The sequence below is a fragment of the Anolis carolinensis genome, chromosome 2 (genome assembly GCF_035594765.1).
Source record: "Anolis carolinensis isolate JA03-04 chromosome 2, rAnoCar3.1.pri, whole genome shotgun sequence".
In the NCBI taxonomy this organism is placed as follows: Eukaryota; Metazoa; Chordata; class Lepidosauria; order Squamata; family Dactyloidae; genus Anolis; species Anolis carolinensis.
Window position 1 is genome coordinate 241,123,301 of NC_085842.1, and position 20,858 is coordinate 241,144,158.

At 38.9% G+C, this 20,858-nt stretch overlaps 3 protein-coding genes and 1 non-coding gene across 4 annotated transcripts in view; 1 reads left to right on the forward strand and 3 right to left on the reverse strand.

Annotated features, from left to right (window-relative positions):
- Positions 1-323: 323 nt before the first annotated feature.
- rcl1 (RNA terminal phosphate cyclase like 1) overlaps positions 324-20,858 on the reverse strand; it is a 35,956-nt gene continuing 15,421 nt past the window's right edge. Inside the window, exons 8-9 of the mRNA XM_003216491.4 lie at positions 18,703-18,806; positions 324-695 (exon numbers count right to left, since the gene is read on the reverse strand). Of these exons, the coding sequence (XP_003216539.1) occupies positions 545-695; positions 18,703-18,806 (255 nt within the window). The 3' untranslated portion in view covers positions 324-544. The remainder of the gene's footprint in view (positions 696-18,702; positions 18,807-20,858) is intronic.
- On the reverse strand, positions 1,415-6,217 carry LOC134296604 (uncharacterized). Its single transcript, XM_062971949.1, has 2 exons — positions 4,365-6,217; positions 1,415-4,138 (listed from the first exon to the last, which is right to left on the reverse strand). Exon 1 carries the CDS (start codon positions 5,915-5,917, stop codon positions 4,721-4,723), a length of 1,197 nt encoding a protein of 398 aa, XP_062828019.1. The 5' UTR covers positions 5,918-6,217; the 3' UTR covers positions 1,415-4,138; positions 4,365-4,720.
- On the forward strand, positions 8,283-11,194 carry LOC134296603 (uncharacterized). The gene is made up of 2 exons (XM_062971948.1): positions 8,283-10,735; positions 10,962-11,194. The coding sequence occupies exon 1, from the start codon at positions 8,283-8,285 to the stop codon at positions 10,377-10,379; it is 2,097 nt and encodes a 698-aa protein (XP_062828018.1). The 3' UTR covers positions 10,380-10,735; positions 10,962-11,194.
- Positions 17,986-18,078, reverse strand: mir101-2 (microRNA mir-101-2). The gene has a single exon (NR_129824.1). It is a non-coding gene; the product is annotated as a microRNA mir-101-2 (primary transcript).

A 20,858-nucleotide genomic window follows, 5' to 3' on the forward strand; every position in this document is an offset into this window, starting at 1 on the left:
GGCAGCCATAAGGATGAAAACGAGTTAGACATCCCTGCTTTAGAATAATACAAGTAGTCAGACAACAACTATTCTGATGGAAATTAAGTTATGGGGAGCAGCTTATGATTGTTTGCGGAAAATATTTAATTAAGACTTTATTTTTTTTAGCCTAGCCCTAATAAATTTGTACAGGAAGTATAATTACGATGGAAACTATTTATGAATGAAGTTCTACCCTGAGTGAAAAACAGCAAAATAATTTTGTATTTTAAGTACACAATTCCATACTACAATGATTTGGAAATATCCCTTACTGAAATGTTCACTCATTACACTTTACATCACATATCATAATTCTTTAATTGGATAACCAACTTTTTTACATAACGTTTTAGTAATTACTTTGACAAAATATAGAAGTTCTTGTATTACAAATTGTGTAAAAATAGATGCAATAGAAAATCTATATATTAGATGTAGCATAAAAATTTTGCAACAGAAAGATTTATTTGACAGACCATGAGTCGCTAAGGCATTTTTCATTAAAAGTCCACAGAACATATCATCTGACTGTCTTGCTAAGATTGGAAAATCCTACGCCAACACATGTCATTAACACCTTTTCACCACCTTTGCGTTCTTCTCCTGGAGATTTGGTTTCAATTTTAAACATAACCTGGAAAAAACTTCTCAAATGTCGCAGAAACTCAATTCTGAAAAGGAAAAGAAAAGAAGTTGAAGATGAGTATGCAAAGACATCCCAAAGTATACCATGGTTAGTATGGACAACATCTGAATTGTAGTATGATAGGGGATCAAGGCCCGTGTCAATCGGCAACAATCTTCCAGGCCTCACAAGAAGCACTTCAAACTTTTAGAACAGGAGAAATGCATAGAGAAATGGGTAACGTCCTCCCCCAAATGATGGGGACATGGAGATAGAGCAGGCATGGACATGGGCAAACTTGGGCCCTCCAGGTATTTCAGACTTCAACTCTCATCATCCCTATGAGCCTTTTCCCCTTCAGCAAATTGATGCAATGATTCAGCAAAAGCTGTAGTTCAATATAAGCAAGTGTGCCTGTAACATAGTAAGACTGAGTGTGAGAAGCCCCAGATTGAAGGCCTCATGCGTGAAGCTCCAATGTAAGTCTGGTGAGAGGAGGCTCTGTGAGAGCGAAGCTAGAAGCTATTTATCTGCACAAGAAAGAAGCCAAGCATGGAAGCAAAGAAGGAAGTATAAAGAACTTTATTTGTGTTATGTAAACCTTATTTTTATAAATAGTGCAATCATATTATTTTGCTACAAAGAAAAGCCTCCTAAGGAAGAGATAACATTGGTCTGTGTGTTTTTGTTCTTTTTGTCACTTTTAGCGACTGGTGCTGAGTCACGCTGCTGCTAATAAGTTATTCTGCTATACATTTATTGGGGGGGGGGGGGTCTTTTGCTAATAAGCCCACTCGCCCAACAACTTCCACTCCTGAAGATAAATCATTTTCACATTACCAAACAGGACTTTTTAATCTAACCCAGTTTAACTCCATATTAGAATCCCAAGGCTAAAACCAGCACAAACCAGTAAACCACAGTACATTTGGTGGGTTTGCTCTTGGGCAGATGCCTACAGGGTGAAGCTGAAAGCAGATTAAGGGCCTGATACCCTACCAGATACCAGGGAAATTGGTATTCACGTCGTGCTGACAGAAATTAAAAATCAGGCATTCGTGCTTATCAGGAGCAATTACATAGTGCTGTAAGATTTCATTAGGCATCGCTAAACCCATAAGAATTAAGTCTTTTGTATGCAGATGTTGTCTGCGCTCCTACACAGGTTTTGATTGTTGACTATTTTTTCTATTTTCACCCTTGAAAGCACACACACAAATACTAAATGGCACATTCGGATGCAAGATTACATTTGTGGCTGTTTATTTTTGAAAAGAAAAAGGTTACTTGGATGTATGATAGAGGTGAAGAACATTAAGCGAAGTGCAATTAAGTAGCCATGGAGAAGATTTTCTTCATAACACCAGAATGCAGGCTCACCTAAGAAACCTGAATGATAGGAAATTCAGGTGAGATAAAAGGAAGTGCTTCTTTATACTACACATGGTAAAACTGTGGAACTCACTGCCACAAGATGGATTGCCAACTTGGATGGCTTGAAAAGGAAATAGTATGAAGTCATGTGTGCTAAGGCCATCACTAGCTACTACCAGGATGGGTGTATATCACTTCCAGTATGAGAGGCAGTATGTCTTTCAATCGCATGAGACAAAACATGTAGATGGACTCATACCTTGCTGCTTGGCAACTTACTGGCTGGTAGATAAATGAATACACAGAATGGTGGATTTAGATTGGCCTCCACTCTGATCCAGCACGGCTTACTCAGACACATATAACACTCTGTTTAATGGAGCTTACACCAAGCAAAGTGTTTACAGGATTCAGGATGTGGAAGCTATGAGTCATAAGCAGTGAAGCTACTTCCAATGAACCATCTTTCTTAGCACGGCAGTGTAAATTACATTTCAAAAATAACATTTTCAGTAAAAGAAAACCATTCTGTGGCTGCAAAAGTGTTTGATCATTTTTTTTAAATTACCCTTTTAAGGAGATTTTGGAAGCGTTATGGCAGGAGAGCTTTAAAAAATTTCATTTTCTCATCCATCTTAATGTTTCTTAAGGTTTTTTTTGCTTATCATGAAAATGACATCTAATGACATTCTACCCTCCAGTTGTACAAGAACTCCATCTTTATTTGAATTTAGATACTGCACAGGCTTTCTGGGATACTGTCATTGTGACAACTACCAGGAGCATCACTCTTCGACATTGCGGAGTTAAGCATATCTGAAGCACACCTAGCTATAAGGGCTAATGGTATTCTGATTGTGATTTTTGGTTCTCAGCTCTTATATAAACAGTTCAATTTTTAAAAGAAAGAATATTTTCCATACTTTAAAAGGCTTTCCATACTTTAAAAGGCATTATAATCTCAATCATGTAGAAGCAAAGTGCAACTCTGAGAACAGATACAACTTTTGTAAAGCTGTTTTTTGTGGCCCACAATCTCCCCAGAATCTCTTGGCCACCGTTTTCCTGCCCTTCCCCACCTAAACTGACTTTCCTGGAAGTCTCTAAGCATGAATGTACTTTTTAAATAGGTCGCAGCCCCCCTTACACTGCTAAACATTAGAAATGACTGATCTTTCAAAACCGACTTCTAGCCCTTTCTACCTACCATTATTGGCATTTCTTCTAGTCCCTATGGCTTGAGAAGCAGAAAATTGGTCCCCAGAACTACCAGTTTCCTATCAATGTATGGATTACAAAACTACGGTACAGCTGGCCCTCGGTATCCACGGATTCTGTATCCATGGCTTGAAAATATCCCCTCCCCCCAAAATCCTATAACCAAAAACTGATTTTGCTATTTTATGTAAAAGATAACATTGTATGAAATGAGGCCATGCAGCTGTGGATAAGTCTACATAAGGACCACCAAATGCAGCATTGCCCAGACACGAATCAAGGAACATGAAAGGCACTGAGGACTAATTCAACCAGAGAAGTCAGCAATAGCAGAGCACTTGATGAACCAACCTGGACACAGCATATTATTTGAGAACATAGAAATGCTGGACTACTCCAACAACCACCATGTCAGACTATACAGAGAAGCCACTGAAATCCACAAGCATGTGGACAATTTCAACAGAAAGGAGGAAACCATGAAAATGAACAATATCTGGCTACCAATATTAAAAAACCTCTAAAATCAGGATGGTAAATAAAAAAACAACACTTAGAAGACAGGGGAATTCCAGACATGAATCAATCAGGGTTCCTGAGTCAACTCAAACACAAATGACCTCCTATATATACAATTGAAAATGAATCAGTTCAGTAAATAATATATCTGGCAAATTAATATACTGTTTAAATTCACAGTAATATCGAACACCATCAAATGGATTGTCCCATATACATAGAAATGCAGTCGGCGTTAAATTCACAGTAATAACAAGCAGCCTCAAATGGATAGTCCAATATACATTGAAGTGCAATCGGCGTTGTATATTCTATTGCCGAGAAGAGTAAGTTCGCCACGACCGGTTTCGGCCCTGCATCAGGCCTTCCTCTGGTGGTCTGAAAATAGTTACGTACACTAACATAAGTGACAAAATATATCCATAAAACATCATCCATTGCCTAATACTAACATGGTTCCAAACTTAACACTTGTTCTCTTTAGAGATACATGTCATTTACATTATGAAATGTATATCAAAGACACCAATAGTTACATACACAAAATATAAGTAACTACCTATCCATTGAGTAATAACTATAAACAACATTACAATATACTTACATAGTTCCAAATTTAACACTTGTTCTCCTTAGAGATACCTGTTTTTTACAGTGGAATCTAGGTCAAAGGAACAAGGAGTGGCCATAAGCATTAAAGAGTTACAAACATCCAAAAATTTGTTTTTAAACAAATTGTATATTTCTAAAACAGTATATACTCACGGGATACTCTGCTGTGTGTTAGGTTCTAATTGCGAGTATGAAAAGCATCAAGGGGTTGCCTCAATTTAAAGGGGAAGATGTTAAAGAAACAGAAAGGTTTATATGAAGATATAGAAGAAATACCACCAGATGGTGCTATGAGTACCCTTATTGTATTGGGTGTATTCAATTAGGGATTTATAGTATGCTAAGGTTCTATATATAACAACTGTATGAATTTTGTTCATTTAAGCCCTGTGGATGTTCTGTCCGTAATCTGAAAATCCAATATGTTTCCCTTTGCAAAAGTTTATTATTGAAGTCCATATGTTTGGATTGTGATACTACTTCTAGTATGTGGTATTTGAATGATTCAGGACTATGCTGTAGATCACAGAAATGTTTGTACAGTATGGATTCTCTGACATGATTTCGTATTTTGCTCCTGTGCTCTATAATTCTGCTCTTAACTTCTCGACGAGTCTGCCCCACATATGATAAATTACAATCACAAATTATCATGTAAATAACCCCTTTGGTTGTACAGGTGGCAAAATGGGGAAATTTAAATTCGAATGATAGATGTTGGTGTGTCAAGATTTTGGTCTCTATCAATTGGCTGCATACTGAACAATGATGGCAGCGATAGTTGCCCACCAGATTAGATTTTACAGTCCGGGGCCTATTGATTATGTTTGAATGTACCAATATATCCCCAATATTCCTTGTTCTTTTATATGCTACCAAAGGGGGTCTATCACATCCAGGGATGTCTCTTATTAAGTTCCAGTACTTTTTAACAGTTTTGATGGCTAGATTGGACAAACTTGTAAGTGTGAGTGGCCATATCAATCTGTCTACTCCTGGTCTAATTTTGTCCTCTAGGAGTTTAGATCTAGGAATACTGGCAACCTTCGAGTAGGCTGATTGTATTATGGACTCTGGGTAACCTCGATTTCTGAACCTGCTTTTTGTCTCTTCCATTTCCTGATTGAAGTCCTGTAGGGTAGAGGAGTTGCGTTTAATCCTGAGCATCTGTGTAAAGGGTAAATTATTTTTTAATGCCCAATGATGGTAACTGTTGTAATGTAACAAGGAGTTTCTATCAGTGGTTTTTCGGTGGTTACTCACTTTCAATCGATCATTTTCCTTTGTAACCACGACATCTAGAAAAATCAAGGATGTAGAACTGATGTTTCCTGTAAATTTAATTTTGAGGTGAATTGTATTGATCCAGGATAATAACGTTACTGCCTCCTGATGTGAATTAACAATGATAAAGATATCATCAATAAATCTACAATATTTGATAATGCCGTCCGCTACAGGGTTCTTTGTGTGATTCAAGATAGTTTCATTCTCCAAATTATCCATGAATAAATTGGCTATCGCTGGCGCGACAGGACTGCCCATGGCTACACCTTGTATTTGGAAATAGTATTTTTCATCAAACTTGAAGTAATTTTTTTCAAGAATAATATCAAGAAGATCCAACAAAAAAAAAGGTGGGAGGGTGGTGATTAGGCCTCCTGTTCAAGGTTGATTCACATATATATCGTGCCTCCTCTAACGGAATATTGGTATACAGTGATATTACATCTACAGACATCAGGACTGCATCTGTTGGGATCACCAAGGATTCAATAATGTTAATAAAATGTTTTGTATCTCTAACATAGGAAGAAGTCTGTTTCACAAAAGGTTGTAAATAGTGGTCCACGAATTTAGCTAGTGGTTCTAAGACTGAGCCCGATCCGGATACAATAGGACGGCCAGGTACCGGTCTAATGTTTTTATGTATTTTGGGTAGAGTATATAGTACAGGGATTCTGGGCCATGGTGTATGTAGAAATTTATATACATCCTCTGATATATATCCAAGTGCCAGCCCTTCCAATGTCACCGTTCTTATAATTGACTGGATATGGTGTGTAGGGTCCCGTTCTATATTGAGATAATGTTCTCTTACAGATAATTGTCTACGGATCTCATCCATATAATCAGTGCGGTTCATTAATACTATGGCTCCACCTTTATCAGCTGGCTTCCAAACCAGATCTTTGTCATTAGCTAAATTGTGAAGGATGTGCCATTCCTTACTGGAAAAATTTGTACTGTATGATCTTTTTTGCTTTATAATTGTACAACATAATTCTTCAGATACTGTCTTCTCAAAAACTCTGAGGCCAATATGGTCAGTCGTAGGAAAAAAATTACTCCGTGGTTTGAAAGTGGAGGTAGTAGGGTTTATTTTGGTTCCAAAATGATGTCTTAATCTAATGGTGCGAAATAACCTAGCTAATTCTATTCGCATCCTAAATGGATTATACTTAGGTTTAGGGACAAATGATAGACCTTTGTTGACAACCTCCCTCTCTTGAGGGGTTAGAACTCTTCTAGATAAATTCACGACTAGGTCTTCCGTTTGGCATTTGGAGCCTCTTGAAAAAAACGATTGGGTCTATTCCTAGTACGCCCCGTACGTCTGGGTACCCGAATGTTATCACTCCTAGTAGAGGCCATGCTACGTCCTGAACTGTCTGACATGGATTCTGTGTCTTCTTCAGAAGTATATTCACTAAACCTTACTTGTTTTTTAGAATATTGGCGTTTAGAGTATAGCCACTGGTAAACTCTGTTATTGTTGTAATCATTTTCATCCCGCTCAAACTTTTTAAGTTTGAAAGATCTAAGTTGTTGGGCTGCTTGTTGAGGCTGCTTGTTATTACTGTGAATTTAACGCCGACTGCATTTCTATGTATATGGGACAATCCATTTGATGGTGTTCGATATTACTGTGAATTTAAACAGTATATTAATTTGCCAGATATATTATTTACTGAACTGATTCATTTTCAATTGTATATATAGGAGGTCATTTGTGTTTGAGTTGACTCAGGAACCCATTTAGAGTGTTCTTTCCAAAGCTTTGCTTTGTCATGGCTGAGTGGCAACAAGGATTAAGTTTTGATGATAAATTTAAGGAATCCTTAATCAAAGACAGATCATTGTTTGAATCTGGGGAATCTACTTCTGGTAACCCCAACACGGCAACAGGCATAAGGGAGTATGAAAAACTGAAACGCAGAGAGATTAGATTAGATTTACATGCTTCAACATTGGCAGAATATATCAGAGCTAACAGAATTCCTAGGGGATTACGGATTTTTAAACCCCCAGGAATGTTTCATGATGATGAATCCTTTAATCAAAAATGGGTGGCAATTCTCAATAAGTGCTCGCAGGATTTGATGCTCTTACTTATTGCACGCTCCAATGATGAAATTGCCAATGTAAGAACCCAAACTCAGGTTATATTGGAGAGACTCAACTCTGAGGACCAGTTTAAAACTGATTTGGACACCCTCACATGTAAACTTAAAGAATTTTCCCAACAACTTAGATCTTTCAAACTTAAAAAGTTTGAGCGGGATGAAAATGATTACAACAATAACAGAGTTTACCAGTGGCTATACTCTAAACGCCAATATTCTAAAAAACAAGTAAGGTTTAGTGAATATACTTCTGAAGAAGACACAGAATCCATGTCAGACAGTTCAGGACGTAGCATGGCCTCTACTAGGAGTGATAACATTCGGGTACCCAGACGTACGGGGCGTACTAGGAATAGACCCAATCGTTTTTTTCAAGAGGCTCCAAATGCCAAACGGAAGACCTAGTTGTGAATTTATCTAGAAGAGTTCTAACCCCTCAAGAGAGGGAGGTTGTCAACAAAGGTCTATCATTTGTCCCTAAACCTAAGTATAATCCATTTAGGATGCGAATAGAATTAGCTAGGTTATTTCGCACCATTAGATTAAGACATCATTTTGGAACCAAAATAAACCCTACTACCTCCACTTTCAAACCACGGAGTAATTTTTTTCCTACGACTGACCATATTGGCCTCAGAGTTTTTGAGAAGACAGTATCTGAAGAATTATGTTGTACAATTATAAAGCAAAAAAGATCATACAGTACAAATTTTTCCAGTAAGGAATGGCACATCCTTCACAATTTAGCTAATGACAAAGATCTGGTTTGGAAGCCAGCTGATAAAGGTGGAGCCATAGTATTAATGAACCGCACTGATTATATGGATGAGATCCGTAGACAATTATCTGTAAGAGAACATTATCTCAATATAGAACGGGACCCTACACACCATATCCAGTCAATTATAAGAACGGTGACATTGGAAGGGCTGGCACTTGGATATATATCAGAGGATGTATATAAATTTCTACATACACCATGGCCCAGAATCCCTGTACTATATACTCTACCCAAAATACATAAAAACATTAGACCGGTACCTGGCCGTCCTATTGTATCCGGATCGGGCTCAGTCTTAGAACCACTAGCTAAATTCGTGGACCACTATTTACAACCTTTTGTGAAACAGACTTCTTCCTATGTTAGAGATACAAAACATTTTATTAACATTATTGAATCCTTGGTGATCCCAACAGATGCAGTCCTGATGTCTGTAGATGTAATATCACTGTATACCAATATTCCGTTAGAGGAGGCACGATATATATGTGAATCAACCTTGAACAGGAGGCCTAATCACCACCCTCCCACCTTTTTTTTGTTGGATCTTCTTGATATTATTCTTGAAAAAAATTACTTCAAGTTTGATGAAAAATACTATTTCCAAATACAAGGTGTAGCCATGGGCAGTCCTGTCGCGCCAGCGATAGCCAATTTATTCATGGATAATTTGGAGAATGAAACTATCTTGAATCACACAAAGAACCCTGTAGCGGACGGCATTATCAAATATTGTAGATTTATTGATGATATCTTTATCATTGTTAATTCACATCAGGAGGCAGTAACGTTATTATCCTGGATCAATACAATTCACCTCAAAATTAAATTTACAGGAAACATCAGTTCTACATCCTTGATTTTTCTAGATGTCGTGGTTACAAAGGAAAATGATCGATTGAAAGTGAGTAACCACCGAAAAACCACTGATAGAAACTCCTTGTTACATTACAACAGTTACCATCATTGGGCATTAAAAAATAATTTACCCTTTACACAGATGCTCAGGATTAAACGCAACTCCTCTACCCTACAGGACTTCAATCAGGAAATGGAAGAGACAAAAAGCAGGTTCAGAAATCGAGGTTACCCAGAGTCCATAATACAATCAGCCTACTCGAAGGTTGCCAGTATTCCTAGATCTAAACTCCTAGAGGACAAAATTAGACCAGGAGTAGACAGATTGATATGGCCACTCACACTTACAAGTTTGTCCAATCTAGCCATCAAAACTGTTAAAAAGTACTGGAACTTAATAAGAGACATCCCTGGATGTGATAGACCCCCTTTGGTAGCATATAAAAGAACAAGGAATATTGGGGATATATTGGTACATTCAAACATAATCAATAGGCCCCGGACTGTAAAATCTAATCTGGTGGGCAACTATCGCTGCCATCATTGTTCAGTATGCAGCCAATTGATAGAGACCAAAATCTTGACACACCAACATCTATCATTCGAATTTAAATTTCCCCATTTTGCCACCTGTACAACCAAAGGGGTTATTTACATGATAATTTGTGATTGTAATTTATCATATGTGGGGCAGACTCGTCGAGAAGTTAAGAGCAGAATTATAGAGCACAGGAGCAAAATACGAAATCATGTCAGAGAATCCATACTGTACAAACATTTCTGTGATCTACAGCATAGTCCTGAATCATTCAAATACCACATACTAGAAGTAGTATCACAATCCAAACATATGGACTTCAATAATAAACTTTTGCAAAGGGAAACATATTGGATTTTCAGATTACGGACAGAACATCCACAGGGCTTAAATGAACAAAATTCATACAGTTGTTATATATAGAACCTTAGCATACTATAAATCCCTAATTGAATACACCCAATACAATAAGGGTACTCATAGCACCATCTGGTGGTATTTCTTCTATATCTTCATATAAACCTTTCTGTTTCTTTAACATCTTCCCCTTTAAATTGAGGCAACCCCTTGATGCTTTTCATACTCGCAATTAGAACCTAACACACAGCAGAGTATCCCGTGAGTATATACTGTTTTAGAAATATACAATTTGTTTAAAAACAAATTTTTGGATGTTTGTAACTCTTTAATGCTTATGGCCACTCCTTGTTCCTTTGACCTAGATTCCACTGTAAAAAACAGGTATCTCTAAGGAGAACAAGTGTTAAATTTGGAACTATGTAAGTATATTGTAATGTTGTTTATAGTTATTACTCAATGGATAGGTAGTTACTTATATTTTGTGTATGTAACTATTGGTGTCTTTGATATACATTTCATAATGTAAATGACATGTATCTCTAAAGAGAACAAGTGTTAAGTTTGGAACCATGTTAGTATTAGGCAATGGATGATGTTTTATGGATATATTTTGTTACTTATGTTAGTGTACGTAACTATTTTCAGACCACCAGAGGAAGGCCTGATGCAGGGCCGAAACCGGTCGTGGCGAACTTACTCTTCTCGGCAATAGAATATACAACGCCGATTGCACTTCAATGTATATTGGACTATCCATTTGAGGCTGCTTGTTATTACTGTGAATTTAACGCCGACTGCATTTCTATGTATATGGGACAATCCATTTGATGGTGTTCGATATTACTGTGAATTTAAACAGTATATTAATTTGCCAGATATATTATTTACTGAACTGATTCATTTTCAATTGTATATATAGGAGGTCATTTGTGTTTGAGATGAATCAATCAGGGCCAGCTAACACTTCCCAACAAAAGATTCCCCCAAGCACTAAGCAGCCAAACCTTGAAACTGAAAGGCTATTCAATGCTAATCAAGGTGGTCAATTGAAACATTCACACCTGCCTTAAACAGACAAGAGTTCTTTCTCCCACCCTGGACCTTCCACAGATGTATAAACCCCACTTGACTAGTTTCCAACAGACCTCACAACCACTGAGGATGCCTGCCATAGATGCAAACGAAACATCAAGAAAGAATGCTTCTGGAACATGGCCGTATAGCCCAGAAAACTCACAGAAATTCAGTGAGACATAAACATCCATGGGGATCCTGGAATCAAACCCACAAACTACAAAGGATCTGTTGTATAGGGAAAAATTTTAGTGTCATACAGCTACATGTACCCGAAGGGAAGAAAGAATCAACAGAGGTGTGAATGGTTGGGATAAGGTTCAGATCCAAATGTGAAGCCTAACTGCAGTGGTGCAAACCTCAGAGATAAGGGCGAGAGTAGACAAACATCAGGCAAGAGGAGGCAAAAAGGGGTGGCAAAAAAAGAAAGAAGTTCAGAGAAAAAGATTTCCAGCAAACGCTTCAGGGACACATTCCTCAACCCCCCATGTGCCCAATGCAACGACTGTCAGCCATGCAGCACTGTTCATGAAGGTGCTAAGCAACAGATATTAACCTATACGCTCCCGATCTATAAGCCAGGAGGAAGTGGTGGCTGACAGTTTGTTTCCATGTCAGTGAAGCAGTGGATCTGACTCAAGAGTTTGTGCCAAATGTTCAAGGAGCTGTCATAACTGCCGAGCCCTATTCTCAAAATATGTCTTGTGTCTTGAAAGGCTCCAATGGGTCTGGGTCTGGAATGGATTCAGCACCCAACTGATATGGCAGCCATCAGATGCCGTGGCCAGAATGACTTGCCTTCATGGCAGACTTTCCACAGATGTGTCTAAAATGAAACAATGATCCCTGTCCTTCAACCAGGTCACTTTCATGTGATTTCTGGGCAGAGGTATTAGCAGGTGAGCCCAGGCTAGAAAGGCTGGTGGATAGAAACAGGCCTGGTCTCCTAGCAACCCAAGTCAAGAAGGCCTTTGAATTGCCACTAGAAAGTCAACCGCTACCCAAGAATTGACTGTCAAGAGTAATAATATTCTATGCAACATCAAAAAAAGGAGCATTAAAAAAAACATTTAAAAAAAGCACTAAAGCTCAAGAACAAGGTGGGCCAAGAGAAGGGGCTTCGCATAAACAAGCCTCAGGTCTCAATTAATATGGGATAGATGAACCTGAAGAAAAAAACAATGAAAACAGCGGGATTTACTCCCAGGGGTGAAGTATATATCAACCTCATTATCACATGCCACATAACCACAGGATGTCTTCACCCCACACCACTGGAGAAATAATACTGTTTAGCCGGTATTGTACCACCTGATATCTGTTGGGAAGTAGCAGCCAATACTGAAAGGACCAAGGCAGTGACATCTCCTGCTCATCCCCTGTTTGGATATCGGCCAGCACACTAATGCCTTAATTCAAAAAATCATTTTCTAAGACCTACAGAATTACTTGCAGGAACACCTCAGCAAGCCAGAGTCCAAAGGTGGCAGGCTAAAACACGGAATCTCAAGCCATGGCTGATTCCGAATGAGAGAATCCCTCCTGGGCACACAGAAGACTGAGCGAAGTGGAAGGCGTTGAACAGACTGCGCTCTGGCACTTGATGCAGAGCCAACCTTAAAAAATGGGGCCACAAAGTGGAGTCCACGACATGCAAGTGTGGAGAAGAGCAAACCACTGATCACCTATTACAATGCAGTCTGAGCTCTGCCACATGCACAATGGAGGACCTTCTTTTAGTAACAACAGAGGCACTCCAAGTGGCTAGCTACTGATCAAAGGACATTTAGTATAATGCCAAGTTTTTAACTTTGTTTGTGTTTTTATATACATTACAACTGTACCCTCGGTTCACTTCTGACACGATAAATAAATAACCTCAATACAAGTTATCTTCTAATGGACAGCACTGAGGCAATGCCCAAAGTCTTGAAAAAACGGTACAACCACACTCAGCCCAGCCTTGAGAGAGAACACAGCAAAGGTGAGGAAAAGCCAGCAAACAGGGAAGATCTTGCCTTATGCTATTAAGGAAGACGATTGATGATGATTGAGGGTAAGCAAAAGGCAAAAGAAACATCAGTAGGCTTTACCAACTTGCTGCTGCTGCTAGCTTGGCCCAGAGAACCCAGTTAGATGAGTGAAAATCCTAGGGTAGAGGACATTGGAAAGAATTTTGGTCAGAACATGGCTGAGTTTTTCCTCAACCTTTTAAAAAACTAAGCCAAATGAAGGGGAAAAAAAGTGTTCAAGCTGCAAACTCACTTGCTTCATTGGGCAACCTAATTTTATCTTCCCACAATTTGTGTAGACACAACCATGGCTGTCAATTATGTTACATAAATTCCTCTGCACCCATCCATTTGCTTTCAGAAATAAGAGTTTCTCAGCAGATTCTCAAGGTGCACCTGATAGACAAGCTACAGCTTATCCTGACTCTTATCCTGGACATCTCTGGCCTATCCCCTGTTCCGATATCAGCCAGCATGCCAATGACTTAAATCAAGAAACAGCTTCCTAAGATCCACAGAGATAATTGCAATAACACCTCAGCAAGCAAGAGTCCAAAAGTGGCAGGCTAAAGCACGGAACCTCAATCAATGGCTGAGAACGGTTGAGAAACTCCCTCCTGGGCACACAGAAGACTGGCCGATTTGGAAGGTGCTGGCACCACGAGATGCAGAGCCAATCTTAAGAAATGGGGCTACAAAGTGGAGTCCACAACATGTGAATGTGGAGAAGAGCAAACCACAGACCACTTACTACAATGCAGCCTAAGCCCTGCCACATGCACAATGGAGGACCTTCTTACGACAACAGAGGCACGCAAAGTGGCCAGCTTCTGGTCAAAGGACATTTAGCATAATGCTAAGTTTTTAACTTTGTTTGTGGTTTTTAAAATACATTATAACTGTATTCTCAATTTGCTTCTGACACAATAAATAAATAAATAATCCCGACTCTTCAATGAAATTATTGCAATGATATTTGCTGCTTCCAGGATGCATTTGTTTCATTTACAGAGCATACTTTCAGATCCTTGGTTTAAAGAAAATCACAGGAAAGCAACTGGCTGACAGTCACAATAATTCTTAGCATCAGAAAGAGTGAATAGCAATACAAGTGTTTATTAAACAATGCACTGTCGTGGTTTTGAGTGACAATGTATGAGGAAACAACACTGTAAGGAGGAAAGGCTATGTAAAGTTAGAAATCCAATTAATTATGAGATGACTGAAATAATAATAGGAGTGACTATATGGAGCTATATATATATAAGCTGGTATGAGGTTATATTATAATAAAAAATGAGGGGGGTCCAGACATAAATTTTAAATTTCTTTAGGTTGTCTCCTTTAGTTTTTAAGAGCAAAATGAGATATGACAGAGCTCTTCTCCCTGTTATCTATCAGGTCTTTTCTAAAAGACATTTCTAAAAGATAAATCCACCCGAACAGACAGGGTGGGTCACTGGGCAGTTCAGTCTAAGGCCACATAAAGTCTGCCTATGGTCTCTAGGATCAGACACAACAAGAGTATAGCCACCCAACTATAAACAATGGTTCAAAACCGTATTTTTTAAGTTCAGAGGAAGTGCTAGTTAAACGGATGGCAGCAAGTCATTTTGTGATGGACCGGAACTGAATATCTTTCCAAGGTTACATTGCAACTCCCATCATGCCCGGCTGTTAGCCGATAGGAAACGGAGCCCAACAACAACTGGAAAGCCATGGATTCCCCACTCTTGGGGAGTACGGAAAGCACAGCCATCATGGGTATCTTCCAGCATTTATATTTATTCAGCAATAGGTAAATAGATACCAAAGATTTGAAAGGTTAATTTTTTGTACTACAGCAATGAGATTCCCTCAACCAAAACAGCCAGTAATTGGGGATTTCACAAGCTGTAGTAATTTTCTAATCCAGTAGACATCTAACATGAAACCCTTAACAAAACAAAGGCCTAATTCTAATTTCTCAGTTTAATAATAATAATAATAATAATAATAATAATAATAATAATAGTAATAATGCTTTATTTGTATTCTGCCCTATCTCCTCAAGGGGACTCAGGGCAAATTCCAGCATACACAAACACAAAGGCAAACATTCAATGCCTAGAAACAACAAAACACAGATAAAGGTAAAGGCTTCCCCTTCCGGCTCTGAGGGGTGGTGCTCATCTTCATTTCTAAGCTGAAGAGTCTGTGTTGTCCATAGACACCTCCTAGATCATCTGGCCAGCATGACTGCATGGAGTGCCATTTACCTTCCCGTCCAAGGCGGTACCTATTGATCTACTCACATTTGCATGTTTTCGAACTGCTAGGTTGGCAGAAGCTGGGGCTAACAGTGGGAGCTCCACTTGTCCCGTGGATTTGAACCGCCAGCCTTCCGGTCAGGAAGTTCAGCAGTTTAACCCACTGCGCCACCATAGCCCAGTTTAGGTAGTGGAGACTCACTGAATCAATTAATAAATATTAAGTCACTTATCAAAATCACATTCCTTCGAAGGTCTATTGTTCTGAGACTAGTGATTGAATTTCTTTTCATCAACAGAGATAGCCAAGACCTGCTTTGCTAACATACTTGTAAAAAAAGCATTTATTTGATGAAGAATTGGCTTGCACACGGACGACTTTGACCTCACGTTAATATAATGATTAAATGAGAGCTATCAGGTCAACAGTGATTTATCTCAGGTAAATGAACTTGACCCAAATTCACTAAAAAATATCAAAGTGGGGTTTTAATGTCAAACAAAAACCTTCCTATGGAAAATTAGAATTAATATCATAAGACTATAAAATATTTCAGCTTTTTTAATTAGGTATTTCACACAAAATTGAAACATGAATGAAAAATTAATTTAAAGAACATAAATTTAGATCTGTACAGAGAGTATTTGAAGGTCCAGGGGCATTTTTGTCTTCCCTCAAATCTTAGAAGAACTATGTCCTCCAACAAGTTCATCCATGAATCCTCACCAGTTATTTTTCCACAAACCTAAATGTGAGTTCCAGAAACATCTGAGGGACTCAAAACACCATTTTTAGAAATGATGGGTTAATATTGTAATTTGATTGGAGAGGGGTAATATTTGACCTATAAGACACACTTTGCCCATTCAAAGGAAGGTATATCCAGTCCTGTTTATCTGAACCATGAACAAATTCTAACCGCATACTAAGGTTGCAACAACCTACATCCTTATTATTATTATTATTATTATTGCTATTATTATTATTGTTATTATTATTATTATTGGAGTGTCACTGAAATCATGAAGCCTATTTCTGAGTATGGTTGCATATATAGAGCTGCACCATATATTTATGTTCCATAGTATCATTTGTTAATTTAATCCTCATGGATGTAGAGGTGCCAGAGAGAAAACTGGACAGGAATCCTATACCTTTAATGGAAAGAAAATCTCAGCAGATGTTGCATGTTACCAGATGTGTGAGAAGCAACACTTGCTGAAATTCCCAGTTTCAGACAACCATTAAGGATACAGGAGCAATCTCTGATTTTCAATCTCAACGTGAGATGCTGTAAAACTTGAATAGCAGCAACTTCTGCTAAAAGATGTAAAACAGGAGAAAAGCCTGACAGCATTAACCACTGATCTTTGTACAGCTAGATTCAGTCTCTCACATATGGCCAGTCAAAATCTAGTTTCAATCAACACTACTGAAGGATTTTTCTTATTGTCTTAAAATTAAAACAGAGGCTGGATGGCCATCTGTTGGGAGTGCTTTGCTTATGTTCCTACATGGGTTGGACTGATAGCACTTGGGAGTCTCTTCCAACTCTATGAGTCTATGACGTTATGATTCTGGCCATATTTATCTTCAAGAGAAATAGATATCCTCTTTTCCAATCTCCTAGCTCTTCTACGTCTCTGTGCCAGATGTCTAGGCTTCAAATATTTTGTCCAACCATTTCCATAATCAGCATGGGCAGTGGTAGGAGCTCTGAGAACTCTAGGCAGAAGATCTGGGGAAGGCAAAGGCTGCCCACCTCTGCCCTCAGCTATAACCCATAGTATATTTCCTTATCCAGGTGCTGCATATGTATGCAAAACACTGCGCCTTGTCACACAGAGAGTGCATCTACACTATGGAATTAATGCAGTTTTGACACCATTTGAACTGCCATGGCTCAATGCTAAGGAATCCTGGGAATTGTGTTATGGTGATGCACCAGAACTCTTTGGCAGAGAAGGCTAAAGTCTTTATCAAACTACAACTCCCATGATTCCATAGCATTGAGCTATGGCAGTTAAAAGTAGCGTGAAACTGCATGAATTCTACAGTATACACCTGATTCCTACATCCACCTTCTCCTCTTCTCCTTTGCAATTAAGATTCACAACCATCAAGAATCTAGCATTTGATTTAGCCTTCTCAGTAATGATGCTCCACTAGAGTTTATGCTTTATAGGCTTATTAATAACGTTTGCATTACTGGATTACTATAAACCAGTATATCAAACATGCTTTCCCCCTTCCAGCATATTCTGGCCTCCCATCATCCTTCATTTCTAAACTCAAATGCCAATGTTCAGCAGTAGTTTTCCAGTACATCCCATCTCATTGTGATGGCACCATCATTCTTCAGTTATCACAGTACTGTACCTTTCAGATATACAGCACCGGTACCATGATAACCGAAAAAGGACAGTTCACAGTCTAGTTGTTTTAATACTATTCCCAAATGAATATGCCACCTGGCAGCCAATGTGAAGAATCCACAAAAGGCAGCCATTTTTAAAAGCCCAGAAATAACAAGCCAAGTGCTAAGAAAGCAATAGTCAGATCTAATATCCACACCCATAAGGCAAAAAGAAGGAATTTCCCTTCTGGCACAAGATGCTTAAATAGAAAACACACACACACTGCAAAACTCAACGGTCCCTGAGAGTTTCCCCCTGAATGAACACAGATCACATTAAAATGTTTTTTTAGCATTAACAGTCCAAAAGGACCACTGCTCTATGCTGTAACTACTAGAAATGCAGGCCAAAGGGCTATAAAAACACTCTCTCCCTCAGTGTGTGTGTAATCTGTCATTGCAAATTAAATTTCTCTGTCCTTGTGGTGTAGCAATGAGTAAAAAAGCTATCGGCCTGCATGAAAACAGACACCATGTAGTGTGTGGCATCACACAGATTAAAAACTAGCTCTTCCTGCAGCTACAAGCTGAGCATTCAAAGCAAGCAGAAAAAACATCGTTCAATACAATTAGCAAAAATGAAAAGGCCTGGGTAATTAAGATTTCCAACGGGGGGAGGGAGGAGAGAACTTACGTATATGGCGACAGTGGTCCCAAGAGGACTTTGGAAACATCCTGCTGTCCAAGGGTCATGAGGAGCAGGACGAGGGTTTGGTTTGTTGAATCCACACAGCCTCCCTATGAATGCAAACACTTTAACAATTAAGCTTTGTACTAACCAGAGAATATGGGCAGAAAGGGGAATACAGAAGGGGAGGGAAAATCACAGAGCAACCATGCTCTGCACTTCAAGAGTCAAAAGACAAAACATGAATAATTTTGTAACAAATTGGAAAAAAAAGTATGAAATTATTAGCATGACCTATCCATTAGTGTATGCAAATAATCTTCTAATTGTGTTGTCGAAGGCTTTCATGGCCGGAATCACTGAGTTGCTGTGAGTTTTCCAAGCTGTATGGCCATGTTCCAGAAGCATTCTCCCCTGACGTTTCGCCCACATCTATGGCAGGCATTCTCACACCTTTGAGGATGCCTGCCATAGATGTGGGTGAAACATCAGGAGAGAATGCTTCTGGAACATAGCCATACAGCCCAGAAAATTCACAGAAACCAACCTTCTAATTCCTGACTAAAATTCAGCTGTTTGGTTGGGTCTCCTTTCAGCTGCAGATTTTAACAGCATCATCTCAAACTCCTAGAATAGAAGAGCTCAAAATGGTGCCTCAAAGAGACAACTTGCCCTGTGATACCTATCATCTCTCTATGGATGTCCTTGAAGGAGCAACTACCTATTGCCCTTTGGGGTAAATGGAGGACAATATCATAGTGCAGGAAGAGCCTTGTGTCACTGCGTCTGCTCAGACAGAAGATCCACTGAATTTAATGGGACCTACTCTCATTATACAAGTTACAAACATCCGACTTACATACAACTTCTAGTTACAAATGGAGGTGAGACAACAGGAAATGACAGAAACCTACCCCTAGGAAGGGAAATTCACTCCTGGAAGTTATCATGGGGGAAAGATGTCTCCAATGAAGCTTTCTCACCAATCCTTGTTTCTTTGACAACCCAATTATTTCAAAATCCAATGTTACAGGGATAGAAAGTGAGGTGAAACCTTCTGAACAGGGGTGGAGACAGCAAAACGAACATTACAGGGTTGTTTGCCCTTCCCTATGCTATTCAAAACTTGCATATGTTTGTGTCTATATATATAAAAATTTTCCCCTGACATTAAGTCCAGTCATGTCCAATTCGGGGGGTTGGTGCTCATCTCCATTTCTAAGTCGAAGAGCTGGCGTTGTCCGTAGACACCTCCAAGGTCGTGTGGCTGACATGACTGAATGGAGCACTGTTACCTTCCCGCCGGAGCGGTACCTATTGATCTACTCACATTTGTATGTTTCCGAACTGCTAGGTTGGCAGAAGCTGGGGCTAACAGCAAGCACTCACTCTGCTCCCCGGATTCGAATCTGTGATCTTTGGGTCCGCAAGTTCAGTAGCTCAGTGCTTTAACACGCTAAGCCACCGGGGGCCCCATACATACACACACACACACACACACACACACACACACACATATATATATATATATGTGTGTGTGTGTGTGTGTGTGTGTGTGTGTATGTGTGTATGTATGTATGTGTGTGTGTGTATGTATATATATGTATGTATATATATATATGGCTGGAGTTACACTTTAAAATGTAATCCTTCCGACGTACATACAAATTCACCTTAAGAACAAACCTACAGAACCTATCTTGTTTGCAACCCAAAGATTGCCTACACTCTATGTGGAAAAAACTGTTGCCTAAGACCCCGTCTATTGTCAAATTATCCAGAATATCAAAGCAGATAATCCACATTTTCTTCTTTAAACTGAATTATATGAGTCTACACTGTCATATAATCCAGTGCAATAGAAATGGTCCAAGTTAGCAATAATGGGTTGTTCAAATAGGCACTGTATCACATGCTAAGAGGCAGGCAGATGCCATCCTGTAACACCAGCCATTTTAACTTGTGATATGTATTTTATGGACCTCAAAAGCAATCAGACTAAGCATATAAAGAATGTGATTCTGGTTTTCCAATTCCATTCTGAGACTTGCAGGCCAATAGGCTGACATGGATAAGGCCCCTCTAATTCTCTGGCTTTCATTAAGATGCAATATAGACAGCATGGTATCCAATGACTTGATTTATCCACTAATGCATTCACT

What these genes read in the sequence shown, in the direction of transcription:
- LOC134296604 (XM_062971949.1), bottom strand. Translation starts at nt 5,917, where the DNA reads ATGGGCAGTCCTGTCGCGCCAGCGATAGCCAATTTATTCATGGATAAT.
- LOC134296603 (XM_062971948.1), top strand. Translation starts at nt 8,283, where the DNA reads ATGCGAATAGAATTAGCTAGGTTATTTCGCACCATTAGATTAAGACAT.